A 24,197-nucleotide genomic window follows, 5' to 3' on the forward strand; every position below is an offset into this window, starting at 1 on the left:
TTTGTTTAATCACTTGGGCTTCATCGCTTGTGATCAAACTACTCCAACTGTGGGTAAATCCTGATATACCCATAGACAGTTGTGGATTACTGGTTTAATAAACTCTCATTATTAAGTGCAGCCATTAACTGCAGTTCACATGCAACCTAATTTTATTATTCAGTGCTTTTTATTATGTCCTGATATTTTTTTTTATTTCCACTTCTGTTTTCCTGATGATTTTCTCAATTCCATTTCTCGATAATTTTTCCTTTCCACTTCCATTTACAGTGCAGATTTTATCACAAATACCTCATTTAACCTCGGCTCTACAGATTCTAACAAACCGCAAAAAAGCACTGCAGACATTCTGCAGAATGTGTTTTTCTGTTTGGTCATGTTTGTATGTCTTGAGCTATTGCATAATGCTCACCTGTAAGATTTTATCCATTTACCATTAAGCGTATGAAATTTTTTGGATGGAAAGGTTCTGGAAATTAAATAGTCTATCCCTTTAGCAAGTATCCGACATTCTATATGCACACTTATAAATGATATGAGATTTCTAATTTAAACATCTAGCTAACTTGTTAGAAACTCAGTTATTAATGCAAATTTAGACAATCTCATAGAAAAAGTAGGAAGGCATGCTACTGACTTATAAAAAGAAACACACTGTTCTTCATCTACTTCCCTAGTGCCACTGAATAAATGGAGAAAGTACATTTTATTCCTTACTTATCCATCATTTACACAAGTCTGGAACAGTATAGTTTCAGAACCAGAGCCATTGTTACAACTACCCTTTTAGCTTTAGCGACCTATGTGTGTATAACTTTGGGCTGCGGCTGTAACATTCAGGTAGTTTTGATCTGTCTGTCAGTAAAATAATTAAATCTAAAGTCTTAGTATAAACGAAATATAATGAAAATGATACAGTCAATAATTAGCCCTAGTACATTATCATTTCACCTACCTACATTGTGGGATTCTGTAGGAATCCATCTTGCAGCCCTTTTTGGCCTATCTTATGGTATTTTATAACCTTGTTATAGTACTTAATACACAAGGTGCCTTCATTGTATTGATATCAATACCTGATATGATCTGAAGATTTTTTCATTCTTGGTAGCCATCATGAGAGTGATTATCACATTCTTTGGTATTGATCACATTGATAGCAATGCCAATTAAATGTCTTAGTATTTAATCTTTGTCTGTCTGCACAGTCTTCCTTTGTCTGCCCTTCTGCTACCTCATAGCACTGGCACCAAAAAATACTTAGCTCAGAATTTTATCAGTCTCATCCTTTTCCTCTTACCTTGGATAACTGCCTGGACTTTGTGTCAGCCAGCCAGCGATTGGCTAACAATTCATACCCTCTGTTTGCTTAAAGGTATCTATCACTACTTCTGTTATTTCAGTGATGCTTTTCATAAATACTGCTACAGGATTTCAGCTGCTCTAATCAAGCTAGATCACCACATAAAGTTCTAGGTAAAGATGCTCCTTAGCTTCTTCCAAGTTTGTTTGAGAAATTGTCCATGCTCAGATTTTTCAGCCCACTAAGCAGCACTTTTCACACCACGTAGTTTATTCATTATATCAGAATGGCCTGCAACAGAAGTTCTTCAGTTGCAGCAGCCCAGCTATGCTAAATGGACTTCTGTCTCTTTTCTCTTTTAAAAAAATCCACAACTCAGCTATTTTAAGCAATGCATCTGCTCCTTTGTCAACGTTCTTTAACAGATCCACTGTTTCTCTGCAATTTAAAGTCACCTCAACCCTCTGTTCTCTGACAAAACACTCAGAATTACAATGTAAGTTGCTTTGCACTTCATCATGAGTTTCTTTATTCAGAAAAAAAATCCTATTGCTTAATGCCAAACGTTTCTGTAGAATAAAATTATCTCCAATAACCCTTTGCCTGTGCCTGTTTGTTCAACCTGTGATATTCACTTTATTTTTTTCTAGCATTATTGTATAGGTCTGTTTTCAAATATATCCATTTCTGAATAAAGGACTGCATTTGTGTACAGGCTATATTTAAATTGCTTGATTTTGTTTTGTTATGAATGCCTGTCAGTAAGAAAAAGTTCAACAATAATGAAAGAATATGAATACACTGAAAATAAACAGTTGGCAGAATGTTGTTATCCAGTTCAGAAATAATTGTGTAAAGGAAATACAATTTAAGTACACTAACACCAACATTTATGCAATGGTATGAATTTACCATGGCAAAAGTAATAAAATGACTAGATATATTTAGTCTATCAGTATAAATGAAATAAATATGCATTCAATTAATAGAACATGGATTTTGCTCATTATTAGATTATATACATGTTGCACAGTCAAGAACTAATTTAATTTTTTTCCATTTTACTTTTAAGTTACATTAATAACAACACTGCATGCGACAGATGCTGATGAACCAAACACCCTCAACACAAAGCTTTCATATTTTGTCAGACATGAAACGAAAATGTTCAGAGTAGATGAAGCAAGTGGAAAGATTTTTCCAGGAAATCCGTATCTTGACCGCGAGGTAAAATAAGTATCAATATTTGCACCACTGTTAACCTGGAATTGTCATAATGTATTTTTACATATTATGTATAAATCTATTCCATTTCCTTAACTTTCTTTATTCTAATTTTCTATGTCTTCCACCCTCCACATTTCCTTCAGTGTCTCCCTCATCTGTTTTATCTTAGTATAGCATTAATGCATGTGTACCACTTGTCTACATGGCATACAATTTGCAAAGCAAAGTGCATGAATATAGTACAAATTTGTTGAATTTAATGGCATTTGTAGACACTTCTTTGTTTGCGATACAATTCTAAAAACTCCATTTATATATCATGAAAATCAGTTCTTCAACAAAATGCTGGGGTTTTACTGGTATAATCAAAGACAACTTTTAATTATGAATATCATACAGTAAAATCATGTTTTAATCATGTAATCTAGCATGTTTCTAATAAATAGCTTCACCAGAACTCTAACATTGTGATATTCTCTATGAAGTCTACCTTGTTTCATGTTTTCACTGTATTATATATTAACATTGAGTTGTAGTGTATTATTTCTTTAAGCTAACCCTATGATTTGACATGGGTCAATGGCCCTCACTGTTTTGATCTCGACTGGAGTTTTATGCAATCATTTTGTGATGCTTGAAATACTTGTTTTCTTTTTCTCATATCTACATTAATTGGAAGACATTCAGTTGTATTTCTTCAGATTTTGTTTATTGTTTGTAATAACCAATGACCCCTTTTACATGCTAAACCTTTTGCTCGAAAAGCATGACTGATCTGCATTCCTGTCCACTGTCCCTAATTTGGCAGAATTTCCCTGATTTGCCTCATATTTTCAGCCCATTCCAAATACATTTTCTGTTTTCCTGGCATATCATTGAGGACTGCAATCACTAAATAATATCAGATATTGGATCTACTTTCAAATCTTGAAATATTGAAATATCAAATTTCAGTATCTCAAGATGACAATCACAAAAATTCAGTTGTTCGGAAATTCAAATTAACGAATCCTAGAATGTTGATGGCATAGTACTTGCGGTGCAGTCTTTTGTAAATTTTATGCTGTCCCTTTAAGGTATAGTGGTTTTTGGGATGTGGATATGGAAGGTGATGTTCGGTTACATGCAGAAACTTCAGGTAGGTATCTAGTGTTTAAGGGCTTTGTGTAGAAATGTTTGATGTTTTAATTTGTTGGGTAATGTTAGGATTAGTTCGGGGTAGGTAGGTGAAAGTTTGTGTGCATTAGTTTTAAAAGTGGAGATTTTTGTAGATGTGTATATGTGTTTCTCTTGCGTATGGGTATGAATGTATGCAATGGAAGTGTAGGGCACATTACAATAGGTTTTTTTTTTTTTTTTCTAGGCAGTGCGACCTTGGAGTTGATATATATAATTAGCAGGGGGTACAGGGGGGCTTGCCTCCCTGCATAGATATAGATTTCTAGGATTCTGATGGTGTGTGTGTTGTTTTGGGTTTTGATGGTGTAGGGAGGTTGGTCATGTTTGTGTTTTATTTGCATGTTGGCAGGTGCAAGTGAAAACAGAGCAACTCATACTGAAAATTCTGTATTATAAAATTTCAGTATAGTGACATTGTTTTTTTTTTAGTGTTTTGTTGTAGTGACTTTTTGTGATTGTTGTCTTGAGATACTGAAATTCGATATTTCTGTATTTTGAGATTTGAAAGTAGAACCCAGATATTTGAGTTTCAGATGCCACATCCTTAAGCAAACACATGCGGATGTAATACTTGTTATTTCATTACCTTGTTTAAGCATTTAAGAGCATTGCTTTAAACCTGTCCCTAATTCTGCACCTTTGTTCTCCATAACTTTGGACTTAATTTTTGATTCATGTGCTATGAGGTTGAGAGCTATGTGGCCATTTGTGGGGAAAAAGGCTAAGTACTAATGTACTGAGATGTCTGTACCAATACTTTTGGTGGGAAATGTATAGTTTACCCCTAAGTGGGACTGTTTCTATGTGTCTCTTTAGATGACGCGGTAGTCTGTTTTTCCTGTATATAGGACTCAGTTTGCTAACTTAATTCGCAGTGCTATCTATGTGTGTGTTTGTGTGTGTGTGTGTGTGTGTGTGTGTGTGTGTGTGTGTGTGTGTGTGTGTGTGTGTGTGTGTGTGTATATCTATATATATATATATATATATATATATATATATATACATATATATATAGATAGATAGATAGATATACACACACATATCCATATATGGGTTCTGCTACTTTTGTCAAACAGTGTTTTGATTGGCATACATTTAGTAGAGACCATTTGGTCAACTAAAGAGATCGTCAATATCTGTCAACAAAGATAATTGTTTGGGCAATTCTTGAGGTTGGCAAATTTGCCCTTTCCACAAGAATTATGCAATCTCTGAGTTAAGATATATATATAATTAACAGGGGATGTGAGGCAACAACAATGGGGGGAGTTAATAAATCCTATATGGACTTTTTTCCATGTAGGCATCATGGCATGCTGCTTACATGAAAGTAAGCAGGTTTGCGATCCATTTAACAGAGCTGGGTGGCGAGCATGCATGCACCAACATAGAAGTACCCGTGGAATGCAAATCAACATATAAACAGGTGATGTTTATGCAAATAAGGGGGGTAGAGTGATCCAGCAAGCAGATAGGCAGCCCTGCAGACCCAGTGTTGGTGTCCATAGTGTACACGTAAAAATTCTGTGTACAGGATTTAAACAGGCAACAGGGGTGTAAAAGTATAGTTAGATGGACAGAAATGGCATAGCAGACACAGATATGAAATACTATCCACCATGTGTCCAAAACCATATGGGAAATTATTTAAAATAATTTTATTTTTTTTAATGATGTGGGTATGTTTGCATGGTACATCACAGTGTGCAAACATGCTCTCATAAAAAAAAAAAGAGAGAGAGATACAGAGAGTGTGTAAAAAACATTATTATTTATTAGTATGTGACAGTAATGTATTATAGGACCCTAAGTAGAGTATCTACAATGGTGGAATGTTGCTGTTGCTAATGAGGCAGGGCCTGGAACCATGTAGTTTCCAGGTTGTGTGCACGGATCTCTATGCAAATGAGCTGGGGTTACTGAAAAGCACAAATGAGTATTCATGTCCACAGATCCCATCTGAGTAGCCACAGAACCTTGTTGGTGTCCAGAGTAGACGTAGCTGACATCAAGGGGGGGTGTCTGAGGACTTGTAAGCTCATTGGAGCTCAGTATTGCCTGTTTGTGCAGCACACCATTATGCTGAGCATGGGGGTGTGTACAGTTTCTGTTAAGCTTTGTTTACCTTTGGAGCATGTGTTTCATCACATTTGAGAGTTTTTGCATGGCACACTGCTGTGCTGAGTGTGACCTTTCCTGGGAGTGTGTACAGTGACTGCTGAGCATTGTTTACCTTCACACCGTGTTTTTGTACAGTGCACTGCAATGCTGAGTGAGGCAGGCTGTCAAAAAAATTGGCTGGGAAAGCCAATGATATATTAATTACTGATGATCCCTGTTCCATTTAGTCTGGGGCCATTGCCAGTCCTTAATGATGTACTTGGCAGGTGGAATGCATCATAGGTAGCCAACCACACAGGCTGCACGTAAAGCAGAGCACTATAAAGGTTGCATATGCTCTACAATCTGATTTCATCCTCATGCTCTGCACCAGTGTAGTACAAACTTGGGAATTTTAACAAAAGAAATGCTAGGGGCTGCTGCAGGTCTGCTGCATCTGTAAGCACTAGATGCTGAGCTCAGTGCTGCTGCTGCTACTGCAGCTGACAATAAGCCTAGACTGAGAAAGAGAAGAGTGTTCAGGCCCAGGGTAACCTTCCAGGAGATACTTCAGCTGGAGACTGTAGAGCACTACAGGGTGGACAGGGATATACTACAATAACTCACTGAGCTCTGCCACCCTCAACTCAGATCCACAGCCAACAGAAGGGAACCCATCCCAGTGGAAACAAAGGTAAGTGTAGCTGTTAAGGTACTAGCTACAAGTACTTTCCAAAGACCACCTGGGGACATGATGGGGGTCTCACAGGCATCAGCATCCAGGGTACTCCACCAGTTCCTGGATGTCATGCTACTATATGCCAGTGAGCACATTTATTTTCCCCACACCCCTGAGGAGAGGGCCAGCAGTATGCAACACTTCTACCATGTAGCACATTATCCTGAAGTACTGGGTGTCATAGATTGCACTCATGCACACATCAAGGCAGCACCCAGTGAGGAGGGTAGAATCTACTTCAACTGCAAGGGGTATCACTCCATCAGCTGTCAGGTCATGTGCAATGTCCAGGGTATTATCATGAATTTGTGTGCTGGCAGCCCTGGCAGTTATCACAACTCCCATATCTGGCATGCATCACAGCTGTACCAGATGTTTGCTAGGAGGGACATCTTGCACAGCCATTTACTGGGGGATGCTGGCTATGTACTAGAACCGTGTATGATGACACCCATCAGAAATGCACACACACCAACAGAAGAACACCACAGTGAGGCACATGCACAAACTAGGAGCATCATAGATTGTGTGTTAAGGCTGCTCAAGTCACGGTTCCAGTGCCTCAGTATATCTGGTGGAACCCTGTGGTACTCTCCAGCCACATGTGCACAGATGTTCACAGTATGTGCCATGCTACATAATATGATCCTGCAGAAACAGCTGCAGCAGGATCAGCAAAGAGAAGGAATACACAGCCCCCCACGAGTGCCTAAGTCACCACAGCCACACCCACTGGGGATTCAGAGGAGGACCCCCCTGAGGATGTCCCTGTAAGCAGATGTAGGCATGCCCAGTATGCCCTGGCCTTGGCCAAGAGATAACACATAGCACATGCGCTGACAACTTAGGGCCCTAGGGAGTGACACCTTACTCCAACTCACATACATATAGTAAAAAGGATGCCAGCCAACCCACACAACCTGTGCCTAGCCATGCATTGGCTGTGTACTGCATGCATCAGGCAGAGTCAGCCCCGAACTAAAGGTCTGTCAACTGCTGCATTCACAAAGGTAAGTCACTCACATATATACCACTTGTAAGGGGTACTAGAATATGGTTGCATATGTATGGACCTGACGCATGTATGCAAGGGAATATAGTGGGCTACTGGGATACTTGGCAAGCTCCTCAGGGTAACAGGTACTCTGTCCAGTAGTATGTGCTCCATAATATTCATCAGGCCACTTGGCTGGAAAATTCACTACATTATTCAAGGGAGATGACAAACAGTGGGGTCACACGGCAGTTGCACAATTGTCTATACCAGCAGAACATGGGCTGGTCGTCCCCCTCCCACAACACATCAGTGTTCCCATACAACTGCTGTAACAGTAAGTCTGCAATGATATATCAGCAGACCAGCCAATTCCAGGGCTGTGACATAGAACCTGGCCACACATTGTATGACTCACGTAACACAGGGGTGACAATGTAACTCTATAGGCTGTTGATTGTGTGAGGAATGACATCTGTCTGTTTGTCAGCTGGTGTGGCTCACTGGGCTAGGGAAGGTTGCATGTGTGATGTCGATGGCCTGAATCTGGCAGCATACACATCTTTTACATGTGAGGTACTCATGTGATGGTATTCCCACAGACTGTCAAACCCCTCAATCTGTTACTGCAAGAACACTGGACAAACTCGGACATAATGGGGGGGACAAAGGGCCAAAATTAAAGACAGTCATTACACATGCTATGATTAATCTAGAAGATGATTAGTATAACAGCAGGTTGCAACAGAACAGAATAGCTGCAGGATGTAAAGGCCATCGCTTAAATGTGTCAGTACTTCGTACAATTCAGTGACTGCATTATACAATACTTTACGGGAACACCATAAATGTGTGAGGAACAGACCAGACATATGGGGGGATCTGCCGGACATTCTTGCAAAAACATGTACAGTGACAGGTATGCAAACTGTCACCCTGTGTGTGGTGTTACATTATGTACCCCAGTTACAAATTAAGTACAGCACATAGTCAGGGAATGCAGGGGAAAATTTCAGGGAAGTGCTGCACTGCAGAAACAGGTGCAGCAGCCAATGTCTGCAACACACAAAATCCTGGACTGGAGTGCAAGTAGCTCTGACCTGGAGTCAGCTCATATGTACTGACAGCCCCACTGGGCATGTTCCTACACTTAGCTAACTTGAGTGCAATTCTGTTGCATATTCATCACAAAGACCTGCTATGTGGAAATACGGCTGTACATACAAGCAGCTATGTATACATATTTGTCTGTCCCTATCCCCCTCTCACATAATTAGAGTAAATACATATGATACCGATATATATATATATATATATATATATATATATATATATATATATATATATCTACATATACACACACACACAAATTACAATGATACATAAGACTCTCCACATATATCTGCATAAAACATATACATAATCCACACACACAGCAACATTTAAAGAGACATCCCTGGTTATACACATTTATGTATCTATATATATATATATATATATATATATATATATATATATATATATAGATATATATATATATATATATATATATATATATATATATATATGTATAGATATTTATATATATATATACATACATATATATATATATATATATATATATATATATATATATTTGTGTGGCGTGTGTGTGTGGGGGGGGGGTGCAAGAATGTGCCCACATACCCTCTGAATGCTGAGGTTATCTGCACTCACACATCAAAACAGTTGTCCAAAGGAACCAGACCAAGGCCACAACAGTACATAATCGACTCACTCACAGAGCCCCGTGCCTGTGAAATGTCACCATGTAGACAGACACATGTGAGCAGGTGGTGTAATGTACAATGGTGTCAACACATGTCTTGCCCAGACTATATTGTCCCTGGCAACATGTTTGCCTGTCTAACTGCAATCAGCCATATATGGCCATACTGGTAACTGTACACACATAGGAGGGATATTAACAGGTATCCCACTCCTATGACATGAGATACAATACCATTACCAAGCAATGTCACTCTGCAGGCCACACATGCTGTCTAACAAAGCAAACACATATATAACAGAAATAACCTGTGGTGCATGCAATAAGTACAGCTAGCTATAGTATTTAATAGTAGATCAGCAGGGGTTCTAATCTCACATCAGCCAGCTCTATGTATGTGTGTCCCTGTGTGTGTGTATAAATATAACCTTGGCAGCAGTACAGACATTCCCATATGGCTCACCTCCATGCAATGGTTATGCATTTTACGGGTCTATGACTAGCTGCTGGCCTCTAAACCACCCTCCTCTTCAAAGCCTGCTTATGTCATCCACCTTAAGAACACTGGCTGACAATCTGTTATCAGATGAGCTCCAGGGCACATACGATAAGTACTGCAAGCTCTAGTGTGTAATAGTAGATAGATAGGGATTTTAATCTCACATCAGCCAACTGTGTGTGTGTGTGTGTGTGTGTGTGTGTGTGTGTGTGTGTGTGTGTGTGTGTGTGTGTGTGTGTGTGTGTGTGTGTGTGTGTGTGTGTGTGTGTGTGTGTGTGTGTGTGTGTGTGTGTGTGTGTGTGTGTGTGTGTGTGTGTTTGTGTGTTTGTGTGTGTATAAATATATCCCCTTGCAGCACTACAGACATGCCCATATAGGCTATCTCTGTGCAATGGTTATGCATTTTATGGGTCTGCGACTATCTGTTGGCCTCTAAAGTTCTCTCCTCTACAAGTCCTGCTGATATCGTTCACCTTAAGAGCACTGTTTGACAATCTAATATCAGAAAAGCTTTGTGGTGCAGGTCACAAGTACTGCGAGCTGTAGTGTGCAATAATAGATAGGTAGGGGGTTCTAATCTCACATCAGCGAACTGCATATGTGTGTGTGTGTGTGTGTGTGTGTGTGTGTGTGTGTGTGTGTGTGTGTGTGTGTGTGTGTGTGTGTGTGTGTGTGTGTTTATAAATATATCACCTTGCAGCACTAAGGACATGCCCATATATGCTATCTCAGTGCAATGTTTATGAATTTTGGGGCCTGTAACTAACTACTGGTCTCTAAATTGCCCTCTTCTACAAGCCCTGCTGATGTCATCCACCTTAAGAGTACTGGCTGACAATGTAATATCTGATAAACTCCATGGTGGATGTGATAAGTGCTATGAGCTATAGTGTGTAATCGTACATATGTAGAGGTTCTAATCTCACATCAGCCAACTGTGTGTGTGTGTGTGTGTGTGTGTGTGTGTGTGTGTGTGTGTGTGTGTGTGTGTATGTGTGTATAAATATATCCCCTTGCAGCACTATGGACATGCTTATGTGAGCTATCTCTGTGCAGTGGTTATGCATTTTATGGGCCTGTGAGTGACTAGTTGCTGATCCTAAATTGCTCTCATCTACATAATCATAACTGATGTCTGCCACCTGTCTGACCGGAACACAGGATATTTGTAGATGTGCCAATTCCATCACCACAACTTCTAGACTTGTAAGTTCAGAAAACCCAGGTGACATGTATCAAGGGTAGCAGATCTTGTCACAAAGTATGACTGCATCATTATGCTGACAGCATCCATTGTCCCTGATACACTGTTCTACACATATGCACCTAGGGAACTATGCACATAGCTTCATAGGTTCATAGGTGTGTACTAGGCCAACGGCTCTGGAGTCTTTACAAGCCTAGCCCATGGACATGCCCTGGCATCATGCTGCCTTTAGTCCTGTAGAGGCACTGGAGTGATCCCTGGGGTGAACTTTCTATTTCCCATTCACTCATCAATATTTCTCTTAAAAGGGCCAGTGAGGTGCTCTGCTTGACATGTATGGGAAGTCTATTCCAGAGCATGGGCATTCTCTGGATTATGAAACTGTCCCTCCAGCATGTTGTGTTGATTGTGGTAATGAGGTTGAGGTCCCTGGAGCGTGTGGTGCAGAGGGATTAGGATTTCTTTAGGTGTAACATTTATAACAGGGCTGGGTCAGACATGGCTTTGTAAGTCAAGCAGAGATCGCCTCTTAATAGATGATATGAGACAGATAAAAGCTGGAGTTTTTTGAGTCTGTCTATGTAAGATGTGTTTAAGGCCTAGGATCCTCTTTATGAGATACTTTTGTGGCATTTCCAGCTGTTTCAGGTGTTTAGTGAGGTACATGCCAAATGAGGCATTATACTCGATGATTGATCTAATGAGGGAAGAGTAGAGAGAGATGATGATGACCTCTTTCTTCCTGGATGCAAAATCCTTGGTAATGAGATGTGTCACATAGAAGGACTTTCTGACCACAGTGGCAATGTGGTGGTCAAAGGAGAGGTTGCTGTCAACATTTGTCCCCAGATCTCTTATAATGTCTTTAGCGTTCAGTGGGCTACCATCAATGTGGTAATTAGTGGGAACTGAGTTTTCCCAAAGAGAATGACAACGCATTTTTTGGCATTAAGCTTAAGACCATGGTTTTGACACCAGTTGTTGGTCTTAGTGTGACCTTTCTGTAGGATTTCTACATCACTTGGGGAGTTAATAATGACTTCTAGCCTGCAATCAACGGTGAACTTGGTCAGTCAGAGTCCCTTCATATTGGCCTGGACTTCTGAGAAGTAGATGCCAAATGGGAGAAGACCTAGGACCAATCCCTGTGGGACTCCACTCGTATCTAGTCGGCAGCCTAACTTGGAGTCTGCTACTTTCATACTGTGAGTTCTATCTGTGAGCCAGTTTGCAATCCACCTAGTGATATAGAGGTTGATGCTAGTTTGGTGAGTCTATCAGTTATTCCTGAGTGGGGAATGATATTAAAAGCCTTGGCCAGATTGAGGTAGGCTGTATGAACTGCCTTGGCCTCATCCACAGCTCTGGTGAGTGACGCAAATAAGTCAACCAGGTTGAGCAGGCATAATCTACCCTTCACAAAACCAAATTTCATGGGATCCAGAGTTTGGAGATTCCCTATATCCTTGTTAATTAGGTCCATAGGTTCATAGGTAGGTACTAGGCTATCGGCCCTAGGGCCTATGTAAGCCTAGCCAACAAGTTTCCCTGGCTTCCGCCACCCAAGAAAGTTATTTTCCTGTGGCACTGTCAAGCAGAGACACAGAAGTGATCCCCAGGGTATATTTCCTATTTCCCATCCACTCATCAAGATTTTTCTTGAAGAGTGCTTATGAAGAACTTTGCTTGACATAGATGGGTAGCCTGTTCCTGAGTATGGGAGGTCTCTGGGACAGGAATCTATTCCTCCAGCATGTCCTGTTTACTGTGGTGCAAGGTTTAGGTCCCTAGAGCATGTAGCTTGGAGGGATTGGGATTTCTTTAGGTGTAGCATGTCCAAAAGCTCTGGGTTAGACATGGCTTTATATGTTAGGCAGAGATCACCTTGGAGTAGGTGATATGCTACGGAGTAAAGCTGGAGCTTTTTGAGATGTTCAGTGTAGGGCATCTGTTTGAGGTCAGTAATCTTCTTTGTGAGGTACTTCTGTGGCCTTTCCAGCTGCTTCAGATATCCTGTGAGATGCATTCCAAAAGGGGCATTGTACTCTATAATGGGTCTAATGAGTGTCGAGTAGAGGGGAACAATGACCTCTTTTTTCCTGGATGAGATCCCTGTTATGATGAAGTGTGCCACATAGAAGGATCTCCTGACTACTGTGGCGATGTTACTATCAAAGGACAGACTACTGTCCACCTGGGTCCCAAGGTGTCTTATCACACATTCAGTGTTAAGTAGACTGCTGTGTAGTAGTTCATGGGTACAGAGTTTTTACCAAAGGGGATGACAATGCACTTTTTGGCATTGAGCTTGAGGCCATGGCTCTGACACCAGGCATCTGTCTCAGCGAGGCCCTTCTATACAATTTCCACATCATTTTGAGACTTGACTATGGCTCCTAGTTTGCAGTCATCTGTGAACTACATTAGCCAGAGGCCTTCTGCGTTAGCCTGTACTTCAGAGAAGTAGATACCAAACAGGAGAGGTCCCAGGACTGAATCCTGTGGTACTCCACTTGTCACTGGTTTGAGGTCAGATTTGGAGTGTGCAACTTTTACAGTGTGGGTTCTGTCAGTGAGCCAATTGGCAACACATCTTTTGATGTAGTGATTTATACCTAGTTTAGCAAGTTTAGCTATAATTCCAGAATGGGGGATGGTGTTGAAAGCCTTGGTGAGGTCAAGATAGGCTGTGTGAACCACCTTACCCTCATCTACAGCTTTGGTGACTGCCTCAAAGAAATCGATCAGGTTCAGAAGGCATGATCTGCCTTTCACAAACCTGAAATGGGTGGGATCCAGAGTTTGGGGGTTACCAATATCTTTGTTTATGAGTTCCATGATGATACGTTCCATGGCCTTGCAGACCAGGCTCATCAGGCTAATAGGGCAATAGTTCCCAGGATCAGTGGTGGCTCCCCCTTTGTAGAGTGGGATAACTGTTGCTGTACACCATTCAGTGGGCACAAAGCCTGATGTGAGGCTATGATATGACTGAACATGGTGCTTAGGTGGGGAGCCAGTTCATTCTGAAGTTCATGTAAAATGCAGCCTGGGATGTTGTCCGGTCCCGTGGATGCTGTGTTTTTGGCTTTAGAGAGTGCAGCTTTTACCTGTGTAGTTGTGATTACAGGGACTCTGCATTCTTCCTGTATAGATATGGGCCCTTTAGGGGGGGTGGGGGGGTAAAGTTAGCACTGAACCTATCTGCCAGGATGTTGGCAATATCAGTTAGTTCTGTAATTTTTATGCTGTTGTGCTGTAACTCAGAGTAGATCTTGGTGTTGCCATTGAGATTCTTGACATAGCTATAGAATGCTTTGTCATTGTCCTTAGAATCAGTGGTGATTTTGTTTTCATAACTAGCTTTGGAGGATCTTATAAGGGATCTCAGCTTCTTACTGAGGCTGACCAGGGAGCTCCTCCACTCATGGGATTTTACTCTCTTTTGCAACAATTTTTTCCTTCTGTTTTACAGTTTGTTTATGACAGGGGACCACCAGATTGGCTTCCTTTTTTTGAAGGATAGCATTTTGGTTCTGTTTGGGATAGCACGATCCACGCACTCATTTAAGTGCTTATAGAGTGCATTTGTGTAGGATTCAGCAGTCGTAAATGTAATGTCCATCTGTATGGGTGTCATGACATTCACCACTTCTATCTTAAGAAGCATGAGATTGGCTTTGGAGAAATTTTTTACCATGGTTTCCTTAATGGTGGGAGGGGGCGGGATGTGGATATTAAGGTTAATTAGCTTATGGTTGGATCAGACCAACGAGGAGTTGACTTCAAGTGTGGAACACCGGTTATGATGCTGACCATGATGATGTGCTCCATAGCCTTACATATCCGACTCATCAGACTAATGGGGTGATAATTCCCAGGATCTGTAGTTGCTCCCCCTTTATGGAGAGGGATAACTGTAGCAGTGCACCATTCTGTAGGGAGAAAGCCTGAGGTGAGGCTGTGATTGAACAGAGCACACAGGTGTGGTGCCAGTTCACTTTGTAGATCATTTAGAACACAGCCAGGGATATTGTTGGGTCCCATGGAAGCTGTATTCTTGGCCTTGGACAATGCAGCTTTAACCTTTGCTGCAGTAATGCTGAGTGTCTGGCATTCTTCTGGTATTGTGATTGGTCCCTTGGGGGGGGAGACAGGGTTAATGTTGGCACTGAATCTGTTGGCCAGTATATTGGCAATATCTGTTGGATCAGTATAGGAGGTATCATTGTGCAGTAACTCAGCAAATCTGGGTATTTCCATGGGGATTCTTGATATAACTGTAGAAGGCTTTGTGGTTGATTTTAGTGCCTGCCGCAATTCTGCCTTCATAGCTAGTGTTAAAGGAAATACTTCAAAAGACCAAAAGCATAAGGTTCAGTTCAGGTATCTTTATTCTTGCGCAAGGAGACAAAAAATGCAGATACAGAGTTTGTCTGACTAAAATCAAGAAGTGTCACAATTATTATACCTTTCTTTCAAGACATTGCCCACTACGACGGATGTAGCAGATTACCAGTTCATAATTCTGTTACTTTACAGATGTTTCGCACATTTTTAGCTGACTCTACAAAGTTTAAAAAAGATTTTTTAGTGAACAGGATGGCCTTGACGACCACCGGTCAGTTATAACTTTCTTGCTATGTTACATTACAAGTCTAGGTGCTATGGCTAATTCGAGCAGAATGCAAGTATAGATTTCTGAAGCAGTTCATTGTTTATAGTATCTAACTTTCTTGCAGCTTGTGCACTTTTCATTAGCACGAACAGAGCTTATTGTTCATAATGAATGGATCTACAGAAATTAGTATTATTCTTTAGTTAATTTCTTGACCTAGCAGAAAATCACCTGCTTCTCAGTACATTTCCAAAGCATAAACATGTATTTTGCTGTGCTAGCAAACTAGGTCAGAGTGCATCTTGCAGTGTCAGAAAGCACAATTTCAGAAAAGCATGTTTTCAGTTTCAAATAGAACTAATGCTGTATATAGAATAAAAACGTGTTAATCTTCCCTTATTTAAAATAATAAGCACTACACACATATGTTAATACATATTTTTCTAACATTTCCCCCCTGTTAATACTTTTTTATTCTATTTCAAAAGCATAAACAGTTTGTTTCTTCTCCTAACCTCTTCCTTTGGGGATTTGCAGCTAAGAGAGTCATTCAGTTTAAACTTATGAAAGTGTTTCCTTTTTCAACAGTTCTTCAGTTTCAGTACTTTGATACAAAGTCTCAGAAACTGACATGTCTATAAAATCTTTGATTAATTTTTTCATGCAGGGAATACCACAGCAAATACATGCTCCTAGCAAAAGTAATCCCACACAAATGGCAATCAGGATGTTCATTAGGATGGAACCCCACCCCCAAACAAATTCTGGAAAAAGTCCATCAGTGGGTTCGGGCCTGGCCTGGTCATGTCTGACACTTGCTGAATCACTTTCAAATGATCGTTAATCTCATGTTTATTATCGGGAATAAATAAACAACACTCGTCTTTGATTAAAACGCATGTACCACCTTTCGCCGCCAGGGTGAAGTTGAGAGCCATGTGATTTTGAAGTACCACAGTTCTCATCGCATTCAGTTCATCAGTCATTAATTCAAGAGCAGAAAAAGTTGCATTGCTCATGACCTCGAGAAGTTTGGATAGTTTTCTCAGTTCCCAAATTGATTTAACTGCACCATATGCAGGGGCTATGCCAGCCCAAGATATGATAGTGTCACTCAAGTCCATGTGTGCTAATTTACTCTTATCCTTCACGGAGTTATGGTTTCTCCAGCCTGCTACGATCTGTCCCATCGGATTCTCAGGTTTCTTGATTGGATTTTCAGGTTTTTTTGTGATGTCTCTGACGTTTCGAATCCTCCCATGAGGCAAAGCTGTAGTGTGTCATATGGCCGGGACCAGGTAACCCAAAAAACAACTGCCAGACCAGTTCTCAGGCAACCATTTGGATGCCTTTTTCCCACATATAAAATAACAGTTTTCTACCTTAGTATTGATATACACCTTCCCTGCATGAAACATTTTCTTATCTATAATAGACAGTTGCTTTAAAAGAACAGGATTATGTTGTATATCGCTGACAGTTTTATGTAAGGACTCAAAATATGAGTCATAATCTGCATCACAAATTGTTTCTGCATTTTTAGCATTTTTAGGTTTAATATAACATTTATAAGAAACTGTCACATTACATTTACTCCAACCCACTTGAATCGTATCATTCTTAAAAAACACACAATTCCTGTTTGTGTAACAGGTAGGAATAATGCAATTTTGTCTCTAGATTTTACAGGTGTAGTCTCAAAAATCAAGTTTTCCCAGGTCTCATTGACCCCTAGGGGGCAGCAGCCATCAATAATCCCCTGTATGCTGTGCAAATCCAACAATTTGAAATATTAAAAGTCTCAGCATACACATACTTGACTGCTTGGTAAGTATTAAAGTTTGGATGCCAGTCTATGAGTGTTGAATCACGTTTGTTCAGTCTAGCTGGTGTGGCTGAAGAAAAGAAAGGCCACCGCAAAAGCCACAGCAAAAAGAACATTGTCACTAATACAGTTACCAAGATAAATATGCAACACTGCTGAAGTTGTTCAACATATCTATTATCTCTGGGTCTTGCCATTTTACTGCTGCTGTGTATCAGCAAGATTTTTATCAAGTTCAAAGTTTTTGACTAGTTTATAGTGTGTTAAATGAATCCAAGATGAGCATTCCACAATCTTGACTGCTGTGGGCGTACTCAGCAGTACTTGATACGGACCTTCCCACTTTGGAGTTGTCCAAATTCTTCTTCTTGATCGTCTTCACCCAGACCCATGTACCTGGGGCTATTGCCTCCTTGAATGGTTTGGTTTGGTCTTTATCTGAAACAGAATTAAACTGTAAAAGATGTTTGTTATTCAGCATACTCCTCATGTATTCTGCAAGTGTCCAATCTGTTTCCTGGTCTGCAGGCATGAGAGGTTTCCACTGAGGTATATAATAAGCTCTCCCAAAAATCTTTTCAAAAGGTGTCAATCCTTTTGCATTCGGAACAGTTCTCATGCTCAACAGTGCCTGGGGCAGACAGTACACCCAGTTCTTTTTCGTATCGGTCATAAGTTTCTCAAGTTTATTCTTTAAAACTCCATTGTGCCTCTCTACCAACCCTGCAGATTGAGGGTGATATGCACAGTGATGTTTTAAAGAATTCCCAAAATACCGGCTCAATTGCTGTATAGTTTGATTAACGAAATGTGTACCATTGTCACTGTAGATCCTTTCTGGTATGCCAAATCTAGGAATAATTTCTTTAACTAGGGTCTTTGCAACAGTGGCTGCATCTGGTTTACTGGTCGGAAAGGCCTCCACCAATTTGGAGAACATATCCACAATGACAAGGCAGTACTTTTTGTTTTCACATTTGCTCAATTCTATGAAATCCATACAGATAGTATGAAACGGATACGGTGGTGTAGGGACACTCCCTTGCTTGGGCTTTAATGCCCCTTGTGCATGATGTTTATTACAATTGTGGCATGACAGGCAAAATTTTTTAGTATAGTTTGTAAAACCATACGTAGTGAATACCTGATTCACTAACTGTACCATCCCCCCTGTTGAGACATGGCTCTGCCCATGGCTCAACAAAGCTGCATATCTAAATAAATTAGACAGTAATATCGGTTTTCCCTCTTTGGAGATGTACAGCCTTTTCTCGAGAATTGCTCCTCGTCTTTTCCATTTTTGTTTCTCAGCTTGTGTAGTAAGTGTCTGCATTGTTTTCAACATTTCTAAGTCTAAAATCTCAGAAGGTTGTAATTCCTCGTTCAAAATAAATTCTTCTGAGGCTGCTTGCTTTGCAGCTGTGTCAGCTCTCGCATTGCCTTTTGAAATCCTATCTTGTTGTTTTGTATGAGCTACTCATTTACAAATAGCTACTTTCTGAGGTAACTGAATAGATTCTAACAAATCTAAAATAAACTGTGCGTGGCTAATCGGTTTGCCAGTAGATGTTACCATTCCTTGATTCTTCCACTGCTGTGTGAAAACATGTACAGTAGAAAAAGCATACTGGCTGTCTGTAAAATGTTTACACTTTTACCCTTTGCTAAGGTACATGCCCATGTCAAGGCAATCAACTCTGCTTCTTGTGCAGATAAGCTATGTGGTAAAGGTTTTGCTTCTACAACCTCAGTATCAGAAACTACTGCATAACCTGTTAGGTTCTGTCCTGTAGGACTCTTTCTGCATGAGCCATCCACGTAATATGTCACCAAGGCGTCATCCAAGGGAACATCCGTGAGATCTTTTCTAGGCAGTGTCTTTTGCTCAATTACCTGCAGACAGCTATGGGGTGTGCCATGCACAGGAGTTGGGAGCAAGGTAGACGGATTCAAAGTTGTACATCATTCAATTGTCATGTGAGGTTGGCTCAGCAATATAGTCATACAAGAAAGATGCCTAGCTGGGGAAAGATATGCTAACTTTTCTTGCAGTAAAATGATTGCGACTGCATGTGGCACTCTAAATGTGAGAGGGTGGAATAACACTACTGAGGCTGAAGCCTGCACTGCCATTGCAGCTGCGACTACTGCTTTTACACAGTGGGGTAGAGACCGCACCACTGGGTCCAGTTGTTATGAATAATAAGCAATGGGGCGTTGCTTGTCCCCATGCTGTTGAGTCAATACTGATGTCATATAACCTTGCTTGCAATCTACAGTTTGGAAAAAACGTTTGTGATAATTCGGTAATCCTAAAACTAATGATGATGCTATCAATTGTTTCAGTTTGCAAAAAGCTAATTCTGCTTCTGGTGTCCATTGTATTAAATCTTGTGCTGCCATAGGCTTTTTAAAAATCAGGTCGGTTAAAGGTGCAGATTCCAAAGCATAGTTTGGGATCCAGCTTCGACAAAAATTAGTCGTACCCAGGAAGGACATCATTTCCTTCTTGGTTGTGGGTTTTGGTGCTTGTAAGATCGCTACTTTTCTGTCCTCATCTAATGTCCTGCCATCTTTGGATATTACATATCCAAGGTATTTCACTTGTTTTCTCCAAAGCTGCAATTTATTTTTGCTTACTTTGTGTCCTTCAGCTGCTAAAAATTTTAATAATGCTACAGTGTCTTCCTTACAATCTTGCTGGGTGGGGGCGGCCAGCAGAATGTCATAAACATAAAGTAAAATTTGACTACCTCTTGGTGGGGTAAATCTCGTTAAATTACTTGCCATCTCTTGTGAGAATATCATTGGGCTTTCACTATAGCCTTGTGGTAGTCGCGTATATGTATACCGCTTCCCCTGAAATGTAAATGCAAACCAATACTGGCTGTCAGGGTGTACCAGTATTGAAAAGAACGCATTGCTAATATCTACCACAGAAAAATACTTCTGTTGAGGTTTTAAATCATTCAACAGAGTGTGTGGATCTAGCACCGTAGATGCTCTTGGTATTACTGCGTCATTTACAGCTTGTAAATCTTGGACCATACGCCATTCTCCATTTGCTTTTTTAACTGGGAATAAGGGTGTGTTACATGGCGAATCAGGAGATTCCACCAGTATTCCCTCCTTAATCAAAGCTGTTATAATAGGTTTAATACCTGCCTCTGCATCTTTTCTCAAGGGGTACTCTCTTTTGTGGTCTGAATGCTGACTTTGGCGTGATAGTAACTGGTCCTGCTGTGCGAATAAGTCCTACGTCTGATTTTCCTGTTGACCAGAGAGTTTCTGGTATGTCTGACAAAGCTTTTTCTTCCTCTTTCAATAAGAGGGCTTCTCAGCTGTCCTCGCTGGATTGCAAGTGTACAGCTGGATGTGTTTGTTATCCAGTTCAATTTCTGTTTTTGTACTCCCTGTTCTGACAGTTCTGATTCTGTCTGTTTTTCCCATTTTGTAACTTTTTCTCCTAGGTTTACCCATTTTAAATCCTTCTCTTTAGTTAAACTAACATGCAGTAATAGATTTGATTTATAAAGTGCAAAGAACTCCTGGGGTAATGAACAGCTAACTACACTGTTCCCTTTCATGTCCCAGTACAGATTACGCAGTACTAATCTGTTTGCATGATTTCTAAATAATTCTTGTTCACATTCTTTGTCAGGTCCTGGTGTATTACAATAATACAGAGTACAGTGCAACAGGTGTTGTATGTCAATGCAAAGGGAGGGGAACTTACTGATAGCTACATTCATTAACTTTTCAGTTACTGCTCCAGGGCCGGTCGTAACCAAGTCCTGACTGTACCAGTAAAATGTCTCACCTTCCGTTTGCACTGCAAAAGTATTAGTTTGTCGCTGTGCTTCCATACCCTGCATGGTTGAAACTACTGCTATGCCTAATAGTTGCATAAGATCTCTGCCCAAAAGGTTCACTGGGCATTTTCCAGAAACAACAATTTTGCTTTTCTGGGTTAATCTTGAAACAGGATCTGTTATTGTAAAGTTATGGGAGAGTGGCTCCCGATATAGCTGTCCATTAGCTGCTTTCACTAGTATAAAGTCATGTGATTCTGAATTTTCTGGTAGTTTGGAGGGGTGCACCAGGGTTCGTGATGCCCCTGAATCACACAAAAATTTGACTTCCCTCCCTTCTACCAGGAGTGTCACTTCTGGTTTTGTGTCAGCCAAATAGAGCACTAAGCTCAATAAGGCTAGGTCTAAAATTTCATTTTCTTCACTATCGGTGGCTTCCTGTACTTCTTCTATTATCACATTCTCTGCTCCTTCTATCACATTCTCATTTGTCCTTTTTCTATTATTCCTATCTAATGATTCTTGACTTTCATATAGTCAGTCCTCACCCTCATCGTTTTTGTCCTCCATAGCTGTTTTCTTATTTTTCTTGCAATCCCTTGCCAAGTGTCCCTTTTTCCCACATTTGAAGCATTCACCTCTTTTCTTTCTCCCCACAAAGTCCTCTGATCGCTGATCAGATTGTTTATTTCCCTGGGCATTCTTTTTGCCCTTTTGTCCGGACTGTACTAAATAAACTTCTCCATCCTCCACAGCAAATACTTGGGCTTTCTTTTTTTTTGTTATTAAAATGCCTTTCGGCATGTCTAGCATATTCAAGCAGTGATTGTAGTCTGCTTGTACGATGGTCTACCATATGTTTAGTAATAAAACTACTTATGGGTGCAATACAGCCTTTTAAAAATGCATTCTTTAACTGCTGCTCATATGGGGAATCTTGTGTTTGGTCTTCAGGCACCTGCATTCCACAATGGTTATTAAAACATTCTAACAGTCTGGCATAATATCTATCAACATTTTCACTTTCTTGTTGGATGCATTGATTAATGCAAGTCCAGTCTGCCCTAGGCTTCCATTTCAAAGAGATTCGGTCTGTCAGACCTTTCACTCTGTTGTCTAGTTCTGCGCTGCTATGTGGGAGGGGCCTAAGTGCAGCGTCACGGGGATTCCAGTTGCCACTGATCATATGCCAATCTGGACCTACTATTTGTCTGACTACTTTTTCTACTTCCTCTCTGTTTAAGTGATAACTTAACCTCATGCCCTGTAAGTCTTTTAAAAACTTTCTAAAATTAACTTTTGGATGAGGAATTCCCTCTGTGGTTTCCGGATGTCTTCCGGTGTCCACGGTCTGTATACTAAGAGAGTTGGGTCCTGCCCTTCTTGTCCTGCCTAAGGATTTGGAACTTCTATGAGTGGGCATATCTCTTCTTCACTAATAGCTCGTGAATTTCCATTCATTTGATATAATTCAATATCCCCTCTCAAATTACGTGTTTGAGACCTAGTCTCGATAGGATCTCTAACAAACGGTAGTGGTTTTATAGGAATAACTGGATATTGTGGAGGTGGGCCAGTTTGTTCATTTGCTTCATATTCTGGTAAAGGAACTGGTGAGGGTGGAGAGGTCGATGCTATAACTAAGTTATTATCCTCTTTGTCTAGAAACATTGCTTTTGAATTTTTATTCTTTTGTTCTCTTCGGTTTACTTCCTCAATCCACCTTTGTGCCTGAGGAACCCCTAATTTGCGCTGTTTTTTAACCCGACCTTTGGAATCAGTTTTTAGCTGTCTAATAAGTTTGATAAGTGAGGATCTTTCTAGTTTCCCATCAAATTCATATTTATTAACCCATTTTGTATAGTATCTAACTTTGTCGGCGCATTATGATTGCATATATTTTGCATCTTCGGTTAACGGTGGGCTTCGGGGTCTTTTTGTTTTTGTGCACGTATTACCCATTTTGTTCAAACCTTTTAAATGTTACGTAACCCTTTTATTTTTAATGTGGTACCACCAAGTGTTTATAGTCCCTTCAGACTACCCACCTACTTATTCTGCTTCCCTGATCTATGACAAGATAGCAATATTTCTGTCCCTGAATTTTAACAAAATTCTCACAGAACAAATACAATAAAGTCCCTGATCTAAAACAGAAAAAAGTAGATTTCACCCTACCTGAGCCTCAGTGATTAGTCACTCACTGTTCAAACAAAACCTACCTTTAGTCGAAGATCAGAAAAGTGGCTGGCCTCTTTTGCACGACAATTTAGTCGGAGGTCTTTCAATGAAGAAGATCTGATGTGGTATCTTCCCTGCGCAGTTTCATGCCACCTGGCCCATCTGATCCCAGGCTAAACGAGGGCTTCCGGCTCCAAAGGACCAAAAAATGTCAAAGGAAATACTTCAAAAGACCAAAAGCATAAGGTTCAGTTCAGGTATCTTTATTCTTGTGTAAGGAGACAAAAAAATGCAGATACAGAGTTTGTCTGACTAAACTCAGGAAGTGTCACAATTATTATACCTTTCTTTCAAGACATTGCCCACTACGACTGATGTAGCAGATCACCAGTTCATAATTCTGTTACTTTACAGATGTTTCTCACATTTTTAGCTGACTCTACAAAGTTTAAAAAAAGTTTTTTTAGTAAACAGGATGGCCTTGACGACCACTGGTCAGTTATAACTTTCTTGCTATGTTATGTTACAAGTCTAGGTACTATGGCTAATTCGAGCACAATGCAAGTATAGATTTCTGAAGCAGTTCATTGTTTATAGTATCTAACTTTCTTGCAGCTTGTGCACTTTTCATTAGCATGAACAGAGCTTATTGTCCATAATGAATGGATCTACAGAAATTAGTATTATTCTTTAGTTAATTTCCTGACCTAGCAGAAAATCACCTGCTTCTCAGTACATTTCCAAA

The 24,197-nt window shown here is 40.3% G+C and overlaps 1 protein-coding gene across 1 annotated transcript in view; it reads left to right on the forward strand.

Annotated features, from left to right (window-relative positions):
- LOC122796735 (desmoglein-2-like) overlaps nucleotides 1-24,197 on the forward strand; it is a 1,204,637-nt gene that overhangs the window by 517,978 nt on the left and 662,462 nt on the right. Inside the window, exon 6 of the mRNA XM_044065444.1 lies at nucleotides 2,376-2,530. Coding sequence (XP_043921379.1) covers nucleotides 2,376-2,530 — 155 coding nt within the window. The remainder of the gene's footprint in view (nucleotides 1-2,375; nucleotides 2,531-24,197) is intronic.

The sequence above is a fragment of the Protopterus annectens genome, chromosome 3.part0, assembly GCF_019279795.1.
Source record: "Protopterus annectens isolate FY-2018-M chromosome 3.part0, PAN1.0, whole genome shotgun sequence".
NCBI lineage: Eukaryota > Metazoa > Chordata > Ceratodontiformes > Protopteridae > Protopterus > Protopterus annectens.